General features: G+C 35.8%; 1 protein-coding gene across 12 annotated transcripts in view; it reads left to right on the top strand.

Annotated features, from left to right (window-relative positions):
* The window catches only part of SLC38A9 (solute carrier family 38 member 9), a 97,682-nt gene that overhangs the window by 19,738 nt on the left and 62,190 nt on the right, over positions 1–15,754 (top strand). For 11 of the 12 annotated variants that reach the window (XR_010840139.1, XR_010840138.1, XM_067030977.1 and 8 more), the window contains exon 2: positions 1,842–1,988. Coding sequence is in view for 5 of the 12 variants with exons in the window: in XM_067030977.1 (XP_066887078.1) it covers positions 1,876–1,988 (113 nt within the window). In the remaining 7 variants the exon portion in view is untranslated. Of the gene's footprint in view, positions 1–1,841; positions 1,989–3,960; positions 4,042–15,754 lie in introns of those variants that run through there. The other variant, XM_059061126.2, reaches the window with a different exon arrangement.

The following is a 15,754-nucleotide window of genomic DNA, read 5'->3' as shown; positions in this document are numbered from 1 at the left end:
ACTCAGTTGTAGATGTACAGATGTGTGAGATTCTCCAGCATCCTAGTATGTTGGGCAGAGGCACCTTTGTTGTGTTGTGGATGTTTTACTGATTTACTGGTTGAAGGGGAAAGATAAAGGTAGCTTCTTATTCTACCATGTTGCCAGCGCCCTCTCTTCAACTTTAAAATGCATCCATTGAGTTTTAAATTTTGGCTATTACACTTTGTGTTATTATTTTTTTTCTTTTTTATTATTTATTTAGGCCTAAACATTCATTCTGGTCCTTTTCAAATATGCTGTTACTTTTTGAAAATGTCCACTTTTTCCTTTATTTGTTTAAACATAGGAAGCATAATTATTTTATAATCTTATTCTGATATCCCTATAGTTGAAGCCTTTGTGGATCTGTTTCTGCTGTTTCTTCTGGTTCTCACTAATAGTACTTTGTTTCTTTATATGCTAGGTTATTTTTGACTATGTACTGTTCATTGTTCTTGAAAGATTGTTAGCAAGTCTTTTTTGAGGCCTAGGATCAATGTTTTCTGTATCCTCATAGAAAAGATTTACATTTGCTTCAGCCAATTGCCTGTAAGCTCTACCAAGCAAGTAACCTGAAATTATATTCACAGCTTTAAGTGTTCTTTGATCACCTTGCAAATCCACATGAGGTGCAGTTTGTGGTATATAATATTTCTCTCAAGCACGCACACGCTCACACACACACACACACACACACACACACACAGAGGCTGTAGTCAGTGTCAAGAAAACTTGTTATTCCTTTGTGAGGGAGTGAGGCACTTTTACTTCTTGTTAACTCCTAATCTGATGGTAAACTTCTTTGTAGTCCCAGCTGTATGGGAAGTAGGGAGAGGAGATGATTTCTTACTACAGTCGTTCCTTACTTTGGGTGAATCTTGGGTTTTGTCTTCTACTTTCTTAATACTTCACAAGGTCTTGAAAATCTCAGCCCAGTTTCTCCTGGCACAGCAAATACCCTCAGAGCAGAAGCAACTTCTTTGAGCTACTTACTTCCTAGGTTCCTTAAATTCACCTGCAAATGGCCTGCTTTTCCTTACTAAAAGGTGCTTTTCAAAAATTTTTTAAAAATATTGCATCCAACGTGCTGTATAAAAAAATAAATTTAATTTAATTAAAAAAAATAACAACAACAACAAAAAGATTGTAAAGGGCTTCAAGAGGTCGTATTGTCCATCACCCTACCTCAGCTGTGCTGTACATACTGTAACAGTATTAGAAATTTAAGATGACTTCCTTTATACCTGACCAACCTCTTAATTTTTTTTTAACACACGGACTCCTATTTTCAGTTGATGTTTAATTTGTATTATATTCACTACTTTTTAATTTTTCTGTCTTATTGGTTTAGGAAACTTTTTAAAAATCTTCACAAACACAGCTATTTTATTATGTTAAAAGTTTTAATGTTTTGATTTCCAACTGTCATCAGCAAACTTTTAATATATTTCACAAACAAAAAAATAAGTAAATAAAATAAAATGAAGCTATGAGATCTCTGATTTAAAAAATAATAATATTTTATGCAGTATTTTTAGATGTTTTCTGTAGGAAAATGAGTCCAAGTAGCCTAATCTATTTTATTACTGGAAATGGATTGCCCTGCTTCTTTTTTACTAAGCTGAAAAATAAGCAGTAACTCCATTTCAACTTAACAAGTTTCTGATAATATAAATATTTTAGGCATGTAGCTCATTAAGATATCTACAGCAAATACCTGTGTTTTTTCAATTTCTTATACATGCAAATATATTACCTATAATAGTAAGATATTTTTTAAATTAAACTTTAAATTGTTTCTCTTTTCTGATTTATTATAGGAGTGACTTCTTCAGTGCTCAGAGTCTGAGAAAAATGGCAAATATGGATAGTGATTCTAGCCATCTTCTCATCCCTGAGGTAGATAATGAAATAAATCCTGAACCTATGAATATCCAGTTTGATTCATCAGATATAAGATCCAAAAGGTAAGTATTTAAAATAAAATATTTATTTTATAATTAAGGTTTTTAATTACTAATATAGAACTAATTATAACCAAATATATATAACTGATTATAAAATATCCAGTTTCTTACAGGATCTGTATGTTTGTATGTGGTAGAGAATAAATATAAATACTCTTTTCTCACTTACATCTGACTTTTTAGACTAAACTCCACTTGTCTGTCAGGGGTACTTGGGAAGTTTTCTGAAGTAAGATGCATATAACTCATTTAACAAATATATATTGATTATCTGATTTGTGCAAAGTAAAATGCTAGGTGCTGGGGATAGAACTGTAAAAGTAATAGGTAATCCTTACCTTTATTGAGCTTAAATTCCAGCAGATAGTTTAAGGTAATTAGAGTTTAAAATTTATTTCATTGCATACCTGGAAAACCCAAAAGAATCCACTGAAATTATAAATAAGACAAATCAGTAACGTGGTTGTTTACAAAACAGTCAAAAATAAATAGCATTCTGATGAGAAAATATAATGAAGAAAAAGATAAAATACATAGGAATAGCCTTAAGGATGTGCAAAATCTATATGAGAGAAACTTTAAAATACTACTGAGAGACCTAAAATAACATGTAGAGTATTTCTTCAAATCTGAGATGCTGATTATAAGTTGTGCTGCCGTTTTTTTTTTTTTTTTTTACTATTTATTTATTTATTATTTATTTGGTTTTGCCACGTCTTTGTTGTGGCAGGTGGGCTCCTTAGTTGTGGCATGCAAACTCTTAGTTGCGGCATGCATGTGGGATCTAGTTCCCTGACCAGGGATCGAACCCAGGTCCCCTGCATTGGGAGTGCAGAGTCTTAACCACTGCGCCACCAGGGAAGTCCCTGTTGTTGTTGTTGTTGTTGTTGTTGTTTTTAATATAATACTAACATAACTTGCTACCCATACCTCTGATGCAACAATTTCTTTGGACTTAGAATTTTATTTTGATGTTTACTAGAAGAACTCTTGTAATTATAAAAATATAAACAAAATATATCAGTTAAGATATTACAAATCTGGTTCTTCGCATATAGAGTCTGATTCTTCTGAATCACTTTTTGACTTGCAGTCATCAAAATCAGTGTTTTTTTCCTGCCCACACAAAATTGTCCTTAGTATCACTGAGAACATTGATAGTGTAACATTTCTTGAAAGAATTTTCTTCCTAGTCACTGACACTTTTTAGTTTTGATGCTTGCACTTTCCTGATCTTACCAGAAGGTGTCACAGAAAGCTTTCTAAACACTGTGGCTCACATTTCTTCCTTAAGTGGTCCCTAAATGGTTTGATGACTGAAATGGTCACAGGTGACAGTTACCTGTCGTGCCACCAGAAATAATTACTTTCATGACTGCCACCTGGCTGACAGTGATTAAAAGATGTCCTGGATTATGAGATGCATCCATATTTTAGAAATGATTAAATGTGCATATTAGGATTAATAAGATAAGACATGTAACAAAAAGGCATATACTGGTCTCAGTAGGGAAGATTCCAAAATACAATGTCATGCTCTTTACATTTTAATCCATAAAATTAATGTGATCTGCCCCTCACCAAAAAACATGACCAGCAACTAATTCCAAAGTTTACATGGCCCAACAATTTCATTTCTAAGCATTAATTTGTAATGTCAAATAATATATGCACAAGGTTGTTTAATGCACTATTTTTTATAATAACAAAAGATTGAAAACAACTAAAATGTCTTTTCTTACAGGACTGGATAAATAAATTATGGCACATTGATACAATGGAATATTTTTCACCCATTGAAAAGAAGGAAGTGGCTTTATTACATATCAAAATGGAACAAGTCTTCAACTTTATTTTGTTAAATGAAAAAAGTGAAGTGCAGAGCAGTGTATATAGTATATTACCATTTGGGTAAAAACAACATCAACAAGTTTTATATTATGCAAATATGTATAAATGACTCTGGGGGAATAAATAGGAAACTATAAGAGTGGTTGCCTCCTCAGAAGGAAACTGAGTGCTTGAGGTGGGACGTGTAGCAGATTACTATTCGGTAAATAGCCAACTATTCAACAATCCCACCTCTTTGCCAGCGAAAGCCTAACTGTGTTAAGGGTCGAAGTAGTTTCCAATCCAGGAGATGAAGGAGGATTCGTTTAAGCTAGTCTTGATAATCCCATTTCCATTTTCCAGATACTTAATTTTTTAGTCTTTTTTGCAGCTAGAGCAGTGTGAAATTTATCACATGAGAAATTTATCTTTGTCATTTAAGGTGGCCATCAGAGAAGATAATGAAATGAATCTTGTAATTTTCACTTATATGTTCCAATATCAGTGAATACAAGGACTAATGAATGCTGATTAAATCTCAGGATTTTCTTGACCTCTAAGTTCTATGATTAATAATTGACCACTGTGACAATAGAACATAGGTCATTAAAGTGTATTCCACTGCAATAGGTTGGCAGGAGTTCAAACAGTTCTCTGAGAATTTGTTTAACCGTGTAGATTAAATGGAAATATATTTTCTATAATGAAACTTGTCAAAATAAGAGGGAATCAACTATTTTCAATCAGGATAACTATCTAGGTAAGCACGTTTTAAGGAAGGCAAGTATTTATAGGGGTTTAGCAGTATTGAATGCTAATTTGCTTGTGAAATAATTTCAGAAACTTATTTGATGAGGAAAAAAACAGGAGTACCTTAAAACATTGTTATTTCATTTTATATACATAAATCCCAGACACAGTGAGGGAAAAGTGTCTTCAATTAGAAGAACCAACTTAGACAACTATTTCTAAAACTTCAGTCATTTTAGAGTCACCTTATGACTTTGGTGATATCCCAGTACCACCTGTGTAATATTATAATTTAATATATTTTTAAAATTTATTAACTTTGAAAAATTAGGGTTAATTTAGTCTCATCTTCATGTATTTGTGAAATGATGTATTTTTTATACTTTTTTCTAATATGCATTGCAGTAAATACCAAGTAGTTAAAATAGCGTTTATCCTTGTGCTACCTAAAATCATCTTACATATAACCACACTTTTGGAAACTGTCTTAGGCTGTTAGAATATAAAGAACAACATTTGATACTTTTAGATTGCTTATCCTCAGTTTAGTTTGTGGTTGACTTTATCTCATCCACTAGGTGGCAGTCAAAATCATGTTTCGGTTCAAATACAAGAATTTTAAGAACTGCTTTGGACTAAAAGATAATGTGCTGGACCTGCTTATCATTTTGTTCGACCTGGGGTCTAACTAGACTTAGGTGGAAGAAGGAGCTTGTTACTGTAGAGGATACATGTCATGATTATTTGGGGAACTTTTGCAAACTATATAAATCCACTTTTCCCTCTGCATGCCTCCGCTCCCCTCTCCTCCCCTCCCCTCCCCTCCCCTCCCCTGTTAGTTTTTTTACCTGGTTTGGGGTGGAGTGAGGAATGTGGGTAGCAGGACAGGAAGGTGTAAAAATATGCCATACTGTATTTGATAATATTCCACTGGCAATCACTGGTCTTAGAGATTGTTTTCCTGCTTTTCCCAGACTTTCTGGTAACCAAATATTAGACCTGGTATTCAGGATTGTTTCATGCTTTGCTGCTGCTCTGGGATTATGACCTTTGGGAGTTGACCACTCCAGCCAGCCTGAAACCAAATTGAGAAGTGGCTAATTTGGCTTTGAACTTCCCTTTTTCCATTTTCTAAAACTCTGTTTCCTCTTCCTTTTTTCCCAGGACCTAGTCTTGCTCCTCTCTATGTGCCCAGTTTTTCTCAGGGAATTCACTCAAAAATTTCCTCCAGACAGCACTTTGTAAATTATACCTTTTCTTCCTCCCCTTATTCACTAGTGCTTATCTGTCCTATTTGTGCAGGGCTCTCTTGTCTGTTTAGGTGTTACGATGGCAAACAATCTGATGTGTCAAAGACCTAGTCTATTACTTTTCCATGGCTGTTTGCATTTTAATAAGGAGAATCCTAGAATATAAAAACCTAACCTAGGGCTTCCCTGGTGATGCAGTGGTTAAGAATCCGCCTGCCACGCAGTGGTTGAGAATCCGCCTGCCAATGCAGGAGACACGGGTTCGTGCCCTGGTCCGGGAAGATCCCACATGCCGCGGAGCAACTAAGCCCGTGAGCCATGGCCGCTAGGCCTGCGCGTCCGGAGCCTGTGCTCCGCAACGGGAGAGGCCACAACAGTGAGAGGCCCGCATACCACAAAAAAAAAAAAAAAAAAAAGAATCCGCCTGCCAATGAAGAGGACACGGGTTTGAGCCCTGGTCCAGGAAGATCCTACATGCCGCAGAGCAACTAAGCCCGTACACCACAACTACTGAGCCTGTGCTCTAGAGACCGCGACCCACAACTGCTGAGCCCACACACCACAAGTACTGAATCCCACGTGCCTAGAGCCCGTGCTCTGCAACAAGAGAAGCCACCGCAATGAGAAGCCCGTGCACCACAACAAAGAGTAGCCCCTTCTCACTGCAACTAGAGAAAGCCCACGCACAGCAACGAAGACCCAACACAGCCAAAAATAAATAAATAAATAAATTTATATAAAATTAATAAACAAAATAAAAGCCTAACCTAAAGGTTAGATTTTTCTAATTGATAACATTTCAAGTACTCTGGTAAGCCAGTGGGGTAGAGGTAGACATTGAAAGTAGGCAGTTCCAGGTGCCCTTCAAACATACTAAGCATGCTTATGACCCTTTTTTTTTTTAGAGTGTCTACTTGTCTACACATCTGTAAACTGGCCTCTCTCACTTTCATCTGTCAATAATACTATCGCTGAATAGCAGCCTGAATTGATTCTTTTTGGTATTTGTGGTCCTGGGTCGGGGGGCACATAACAAAGTGAAGAGTTTATCTATTAATGTGCCCTGGACCAATAACAGTGATTGGGAATGATTACTGAGGCTTGGTAGTTTCATAGTTGGGGATTTATACAGATCTAGAAAAGTAGTTTTCCCAGGAGGGTTGGTTTCCAGAGCTGCATAAATTTCATTTTGAGGAACTTGCCATCCATGTTAAATAGACAGGACTAGGGCCCTTAACTATTTATCAGTGCCACGGAGCTGATACCAACTTGCTGATTGTATTACAACTTCTGTACCCTTCCCTCTCCTTCCTCCTTTTCTCCCTATTCTCTTCCCTCTCCTCTTTTCTCTCCCTTTTTAGTCCACTTCTCTAACCTCTCTTCTCCCCACTCTCCACCATTATTTTTCTCCAGTGGAACTCTTTTTGCTAAATGCTTGAAGAGGGCAACCCTGGCCATGGATTCAGAGATGCTTTAAATCTAACTAAAGGGACTTCCCTGGTGGTGCAGTGGTTAAGAATCCTCCTGCCAATGCAGGGGACACGGGTTCGAGCCCTGGTCAGGAAGATCCCACATGCCACAGAGCAACTAAGCCCGTGCGCCACAACTACTGAGCCTGCGCTCTAGAGCCTGCACGCCACAACTACTGAAGCCCATGCACCTAGAGCCCATGCTCTGCAGCGGGAGAGGCCACCGCAGTGAGAAGCCAGTGCACTGCAATGAAGTAGCCCCCTCTCGCCACAACTAGAGAAAGCCTGCACACAGCAATGAAGACCCTATGCAGCCAAGAATAAATAAATTAATTTTAATAAATAAATAAATCTAACTATGGACTTTGTTAGAATGGGATCTTATTTCTGGTCCCGTCAGAACCTTTTTATTCTCTCAAGTTCATAGGTTCTTTTACTTCTGTCTCTCTTTCCAGATGTCTTTGTTTGCTTAACTATCCTTTTGTATCCATATCTGCTTTCCTGAGTTGCTTCCATTTCTTTCCTTATTCTCTCTGGTCTGTTTGATTTTGCTGTTTCCTTCGTTGCCTCTAAACTAATGCTTTATTTTCTTCCCTTTCTTCCTCCCTCATTGACATTATTTGGACAAGCCTGAAGAAAGAGGGAGCCTAATGTGTTTGACTGGTGCTCATTAGCGCCAATCAAGTGTGTTTTGTTGGGAGGAAAGGGTATGAAGAGTTAGGCTAGCATCTTTCTCTGTCTACTCAGTATTATAACATCTCCAAGTATATAGTTGAAAAGGCTTTTAGTGTGTAAACGAAAAATAATGCAGAGGGATGCAAATAAGAAAAGAGTTTATTGGGGGGGGGTCTTAAAATGACAATTCGGGAGACACAGATTTGGGTAATCCTGAAAGAGTGTTCTGAGGAAGAAAAAGAGTCAGGGGCTTATAAAGACAAAAAGCCACGAGGTTGTTAAAAATTGCCTGGGAAGGATTGTGATTTATCCTTAAGGAATCACAAGTTGTTTTAGGGTAGGGGTCCTACAGGTAGATAGATCCAATTATTGGTAAGGATCCAGTAAGTATCTTGAGTTTTTGGCAGATGTTCTGGATGACTTGCTTGTAAGGTCAAAAGGTCACAGTCCATCCAGGCTGAGACATGCATAAGTCACAATTCCTTAATGGCTTCCCTGCTTCATTTTAGAGAGCTCTCAGCAATACCAACTCCATTTGGATTTTCCTTTCACAAGTAATTATACTATTACTGCAAAAGCAATGAAACCAATTGCAAGTCTACAATAAGAAAACTGAAACTCCTTTTAACAAACAGACTTAAAATCAAGTATTTTTAAATTATGGAAGCAGGGGCTTCCCTGGTGGCGCAGTGGTTGAGAGTCTGCCTGCCAATGCAGGGGATGTGGGTTCGTGCCCCCGTCCTCCCACATGCCGCAAAGCGGCTGGGCCCGTGAGCCATGGCTGCTGAGCCTGTGCGTCCGGAGCCTGTGCTCCGCAACGGGAGAGGCTACAACAGTGAGAGGCCCGCGTACCGCCAAAAAAAAAAAAAAATTATGGAAGCACGTGAAATTTATGGATCTTGTTAAAAGCCTAATGGATGACTGTAACCCAAAGATAAGGAACTGATGTAAAAATAACATACTGAGATTATGTATCTTTGGCTTGCCTATTATTTTTTAGTCTTAGTCTGAAATTGTCTCCAAAAGTCTATTACATATTTTTTCTATGGATTCTTTTTTTAAGATTTCTTCTTGCAGTCTGTTTTGTATTCCTTTGTCACAAGGTATGGTTTCCAAGATCTTTTAAATATTAAGAGATAAGTGAATACCTCAACATTTTAAGTGAGGAAATATGTTTTCTATATGGTAACATAGAAAATTACTTTGGTGCTATACTTAATTTAAAAAGCCTGATTCATTGCAACAGCATCACACGTCCTCATTTTTTCTGTTTCAGTTAGTTTTAATTTATCTTGGCATGTTCTCACTACTTCAATTAAGGTTATTTCTCTCAAATTTGAATTTGAATTCCAACAATTCGTATCTTGTATTTGAATTTCATCAAATTGAAATTTGCATTTCCTCAAATTCATATATGACTTGTTTATTCTAACACGAGTTTTTATATCTACCAATACCTCTGATTTTTTATTTTTTTATACCTCTTCTGTAGAATAGCTTAATCTTCTCTTAAATCCTGTCTTATTCATTATAAATTGATGTAGGCATTGGTGTTCATTCTTTCTTTGTTGTTATGCCCTACAACTTACATATTAAAATTTATATTAATGTATTATATTACTTTTGTTTCTCCTTTATTATAGTTACAGAATTATTTTTCTTATGAATTTATTTATTTATTTATTTTTGGCTGCATTGGATCGTCATCGCAGCACACGGGTTTTCTCTAGTTGTGCGGATAAGGGGAACAGGCTTCTCATTGCGGTGGCTTCTCTTGTTGCAGAGCGTGGGCTCTAGGTGCATGGGCTTCAGTAGTACTTCTCTTGTTGCACAGCGTGGGCTCTAGGTGCATGGGCTTCAGTAGTTGCAGCACACAGGCTCAGTAGTTGTGGCTCACGGGCTCTAGAGCGCAGGCTCAGTAGTTGTGCATGGGCTTAGTTGCTTTGTGGCATGTGGGATCTTCCCAGACCAGGGCTCAAACCTGTGTTCCCTGCATTGGCAGGCAGATTCTTAAGCACTGAGCCACCAGCGAAGTCCCTATTTTTATGAATATTTTCTATTTTATTTATTTCACCTTTATTGAGGAATAATTGGTCTATTTTATTAAGGCTAGTAAATTTGGGTGCTAAAAATAATTGCTTAAAACAATAATAATAATTGCTTAAAAAGAGGGCATAGTCCTTAAACATTGCTAGTGGGATTGAAACATGGTATGGCCACTCTCTTTTCCTTCCAGTTTTTTTGAGATATAATTGACATCCAGCATTGTATAAGTTTAAGGTATACACCATAATGATTTGAGTTACATACATTATGAAATGATTATCACAGTACGTTTAGTGGATGGTGCATGTACATCCACCATCTCATATAGATACAAACTTTAAAAAATAGAAAAAAAATTTTTCCTTATGACAAGAACTCTTAGGATTTACTCTCTTAACAACTTTCATCTGTAACACACAGAAATGTTGACTATATTTATCATGTTGTACATTACATCACTAGTAGTATTTATCTTGTAACTGAAAGTTTGTAGCTTTTCACTGCCTTCATGCATTCCCCACCCTCACCCTGCCTCTGGTAACCACAAATCCGGTCTCTTTTTCTATGAATTTGTTTGTTTTTGAAGTATAATTGACATACAACACTATGTTAGTTCCTGTTACACAACATAGTGATTTGATATTTCTGTACATTTTTAAATGATCACCACGGTAAGTTTAGTTACGATCTGTCACCATACAAAGGTATTACACTGACTATATTCCCCATACTATTCATTTCATACTCGTGACTCCTTTTGCAACTGGTATAGCCACTTCTTTTTTTTGGTATAGCCACTTTTGAAAAACAGTTTGATAATTCTTAAAAATGTTAAATATAGAATTATCATATGACCTAACAATTCCACCCGTAGGTATATACCCAAGAGAATTGAAAACATACGTCCACACAAATATAAAGAAATGTCGATAACATTTATAATAGCCAAAAGTGGAAACAATCCAAATGTCCTTCAGTTGATATATGTATAAACCAAATGTGATATATCCATACAACAGAATATTATTTGACTGTAAAAAATTAAAATATCAATATATGCTACAACATGTATGAACCTTGAAACCATGTTCTGTGAAAGAGGCCACACAACAAAAGACACATATTGTATGATTCAATTTATACGAACTATCTAAATTAGGTAAAGTCATAGAGACCAAAAGCAGATTAATGGCTGCCAGGGGCTGAAGAGAGGGGATAATGGAGTCCAGGATTTCTATTGGGGGTGATGAAAGTGTTCTAAAATTGATTATGGTGGGACTTCCCTGGCAGTCCAATGGTTAAGACTCCCTGCTTCCACTGCACGGGGCATGGGTTCTATCCCTAGTCAGGGAACTAAGATCCTGTATGCCTCATGGCAGAGCCAAAAAAAAGAAAAAAAAAAATTGATTATGGTGATGGAGGCACAACTCCATAAATGTTCTAAAAACTATTGAATTTAAGTGGGTGAATTTTAAGGTATGTGAATTAATATCTTAATAATTTTTTTTTTCTAATTTAAAGAGGGCATGGGGGATTTCTGCTTACGACAAGGGCAGATTAAGGAATTTGGACCAACCATCTTGCTGAGAATAACGAGAAAAACTGACCAAAAAAAATTTTTTTAATCTGCCTAAAGACATGGGAGAACTGATAAAACAATGAAGAATAATGGGGTCTAGATCAAGAAGAAGGAGGAAACGAAGAAAGAGGAGTCCAGCATTTCCTCAAGGGTATCTGCCAATTCCAGTTTATTAGCTGAGTGGCTATTAAATTGACAGAGCTTTCAACAGCTTTACAAGGCTAGAGGGAGAAAAACTGGAATCCAGGGTTCACTAATAGTAGGTAGGCTCCATGCGAACTTTAGGTTGGAAGCCCTAAGGTCTATAAGCCTAGAAATATGAGTGAACTGGAAATAGAGTGGCCTTCTTTCAGGGACTGTAGCTCAACTTTAACTCATCTCAATCCCTAAAACTGGATTAAGGTAATCTAGGACTGATCAGTGTCTCAAATTGGCTCCCAAAAGCAAATGTAAACCCTTTCTAATGAAAATAATATTATTCTAGGCTTCAACTTATTTATACTGTTTTCTGTATACTAGAATTCTATTAAGTATTATGCCAGGTACTTAATCAAAAATAGCTAGGCATAAGAGAAGATGAGACAACATGATTAGAAATTAAGAGACTTGATACACAATAAAGACTGACAGGTGATCCAGATAATGGAGTTATCAGAAACAGACTTTTAAAAGACTATGTTTAATATGTTCAGGGAAATTGAAATAAGGTTGAGAATTTTGGCATTGGATAGAAATATAAAAAAGAACCAAATTCAAGGAAAATATTTATTGAATAAAAAAATAATGGAAAATCTGAAACTAAAAACTAAAAATCAAAAAACAAAAAACAGTAACCTAAGGTAAGAAATCAATCAATGAAAACAGATAAAGGCAAGGATGTAGAACAATGGGAATGATTATGCAGTACTAGAGTAAGTATAAATTAGCATAATCACTTTGGGAAAGGGTTTGTAATTATCTGCTAACATTGAGTATACACTGTTTATAATTAATAGAAATGTGTGCACATTTCACCAAGAGCCATGTACAGAAATATAGATTATGAGTTATTCATAGGAGTGCCAAACTGGAAACAACCCAGATACCCACCAACCAGGAATGGTTAAATAAATTGTATTTTCACGTAATGGAATATTACACAGCTATGAAAATTAACAGTCTACAGCTGCATGCAAGAATATGGATGAATCTCAGAAAGATAATGTTGGCAAAAGAAGCTAGACAGAAAAATATTGTGTGATTCCAGTTTATGTAAAGTTCAAAAACAAGTAAAACTAATTTCATGTGTGTGTGCACCTGTTTGCACGTATGTGGGTCTACACATTTGAAAATATACTAGAATGTTAACTGATTATTTCTAATGGGTGGTTTTTATTTTCTTCTATAACTTCTATATTATCCTCAACATAAACAATGTACTACTTTTATAATGAGAAAAAAGTTATTCAGAAAATAAAGCACTCCTATAATTTAGGATAAAAATAGTATATACAAAATGAAAAACCCATTTTATTAGAAACAATGTTTAAATCACCTGTGCTTCTATAGGATGATACAAATTATCTTTTTTCTCTACTTAGGGGATGTTTTGTTATTTTGTTTTGTTCTTGTATAGAGAATGTTCTGGAAAAAAAAAGCATAAAGAAATATATGCCCATCACATAGAGGCAAGTGTTGTTAAAACATTTTAGTATATTTTTTCTATCCTTTTCTATGATATTTTATGAGCTCATATACTATATACAATTTAATGTGCTACTTTTTCAGTTTAAATTTCTGTTGAGTGCTGTTGTTAACTTCTGTAAGCTATTCCCAAGTTGCCAGCTTGCCTGCCTACCTGTTTCTCTGCTTCTCTGCTTCTGTCCTTCCCTCTCTACTTCCTTTCTCCCTTCCTTTTGTTCTTCTATGCCTTCCTTTTGTCAGTAAACATTCACTAAGCTCTTTTTTGGTGCCAGACACTTTGGAGAAGGAGATAGACACTCAGCAAAAAAAAAAGGGGGGGTGATCACTATGATGAGGGGTTATAAATATTTGACTTGTTATGAATATATACAAATGCACACACATATATTTTTTCTTCTTTTTAACTCAATACTCAATTTTCATTAGGAAAAAAATACTGATTTAACCCATCCTGATCCAGCATTACAAAGAACCCATAGGATCATATCCCAGCGAGTAACTATGCTGTAGGGTCTGGCTAAGCCCAGCCAGGAGTAGAATGAGGTCATTTGTGATACTGATGGCTAGGTGTTTTGGGGGTTTCGGTGCAGGCATTGCTCTGTGTAAGAACATTCAGTGGTCTAGGGCAGGAGTCTGCAAACTTTTTTTTCTGTAAAGAGCCAGATAGTAAATATTTTAGGCTTTGTGGGCATATGGACTCAATTTTGCCTTTGTGGAGTGAAAGCAGCCATAGATAACACGTAATCGCACAGGCCTTGCTGTGTTCCAATAAAACTTTATTTATGAAAACAGGCCATGGACCAGATTTGTCCTATCTGTCCGTGACTACCAACCTCTCGTCTGCAAGGAGAGATTCTGGACTCAGGTGGAAGCAACCATAGGGACTGGTACATAGGGACTGGTACTTCCTACTGCTGTGACCCCTAGGGATACCTCTTGCCTTGCTTTTAGAGAAGTTAAAAAAGTGAGGCCCACTCACCTTAATTTCACTCCACCCTCACAGTTGCTTTTAATGAAGTTGTTCTAATCAAAATAGCCTTTTGGACAACAAAACAATCTCCAGCCTCCCCCTGAACCTCATGCCCCTTCAGCAAGCCTAGAGTTCTTTGGCAAGGTCATCCAAGGATTTTAACTGCCATAAACTCTAGAGATAGTGACTGAAGCGAAGAGTGATAAATAAGGGGAAAGAACCAGGTTTCAAGGAATAGTAAAAAGTTTTACAATAAAAATTATTCCTAAGAATCACTGAAATGTCCAAAAAAACTAAGCAATTTTCCATATTCTTTCTGAATATCATTTTAAATAAATATGTATTATTTAAATATGTCATAATTTAACAATGTTTAACCACTTAATGTTTTATTAATCTGTTTAAAATTTTAATTATTTTAAATGATGCTTTGATTAGCAGCTTTGTACATATTATATTTAAACCATATTTTGGTTCCTTCTGATAGACTGTCAAAAGTATAATTATTAGAATAAAAGGATGTAAAGCACAATTAAGGTTCTTGATATATATAGCCAAATTGTTTTCTAGAAAGGTTGTGCCACTTTATACTCCTAACCAGCAATATGTGAAAGTTCCTGTTTCAAAATCCCCTTTCTAGCACTGTTTATTTTCTTTTTTACTAAAACATCTTATATTTTGTTTATAAAACTTTCCTATATGTAAAAGTTGGTAAGAGCCAGTTGGCAGCAGGTTTCACATTGGACTCTTGCCTTTATCAGTCTATTCTGTTATTTTGGGATTGGTTTGCGGAGTAACATGTCATACAACCGACAGTGGATTCTGGTCAGACTACCACAGAATTTGCCATCTGGGTTGAAAATACAGCCATGGTCACCAGAAAGGCCAGTTCATGTAGGCGATTTGTTGCTGTCTTTCCAGTGGCAAAGCAGAAGTTCTCTTAGCCCATTTACCTTTCTTGGGAGCCATGATAAAGACTTCTAAGGCGTGATAAGTAGTATCCCTTTCTTAAGTTATGGAAGAAGAATAAGAAAGAGGCTCCTTTTCTTTGGTAGTCTGTTTAAAGAGTAGATGAATTTTGGTTTTTGTGTTTTCAATTTCTAGATAACAGAATTAAGATAATGAAGAAAGCAATTTTAGTGTTCATCCGAAGAATCACATGTATATATTAAAAATAAGATTTATCTCAATATATATACTTAATGAAATATTTACCTTCTATCATTACATTTCAAGTTTTTGAGGAAATTTTAGTTAAAATGCTGGCTTGGCAATTTTCTTCTTCCCTGCTTTTTTTTTTTTTTTTTCTTTTTAATGGGGAATAACTAGGTTTTGAAACTAGAAATTTCATTTCTTTTCCAGAAATTCTTTTGGTAGATTTGTGTAAGAAGGAGAGTAATAATTGGCATGACATTACAGGTTGAAGCCTACAGTGTCTCTGTAATTTATTTGTTTATAATATAATTATTTATAACTAAGTATATAATTAAGTATATCTTAATTATAATTTATAA

This window comes from Kogia breviceps, chromosome 4 (genome assembly GCF_026419965.1).
Source record: "Kogia breviceps isolate mKogBre1 chromosome 4, mKogBre1 haplotype 1, whole genome shotgun sequence".
Lineage (NCBI taxonomy): Eukaryota > Metazoa > Chordata > Mammalia > Artiodactyla > Physeteridae > Kogia > Kogia breviceps.
The sequence above is the reverse complement of the archived record's forward strand: the minus strand, read 5'-3'. Positions and strand labels throughout refer to the sequence as shown.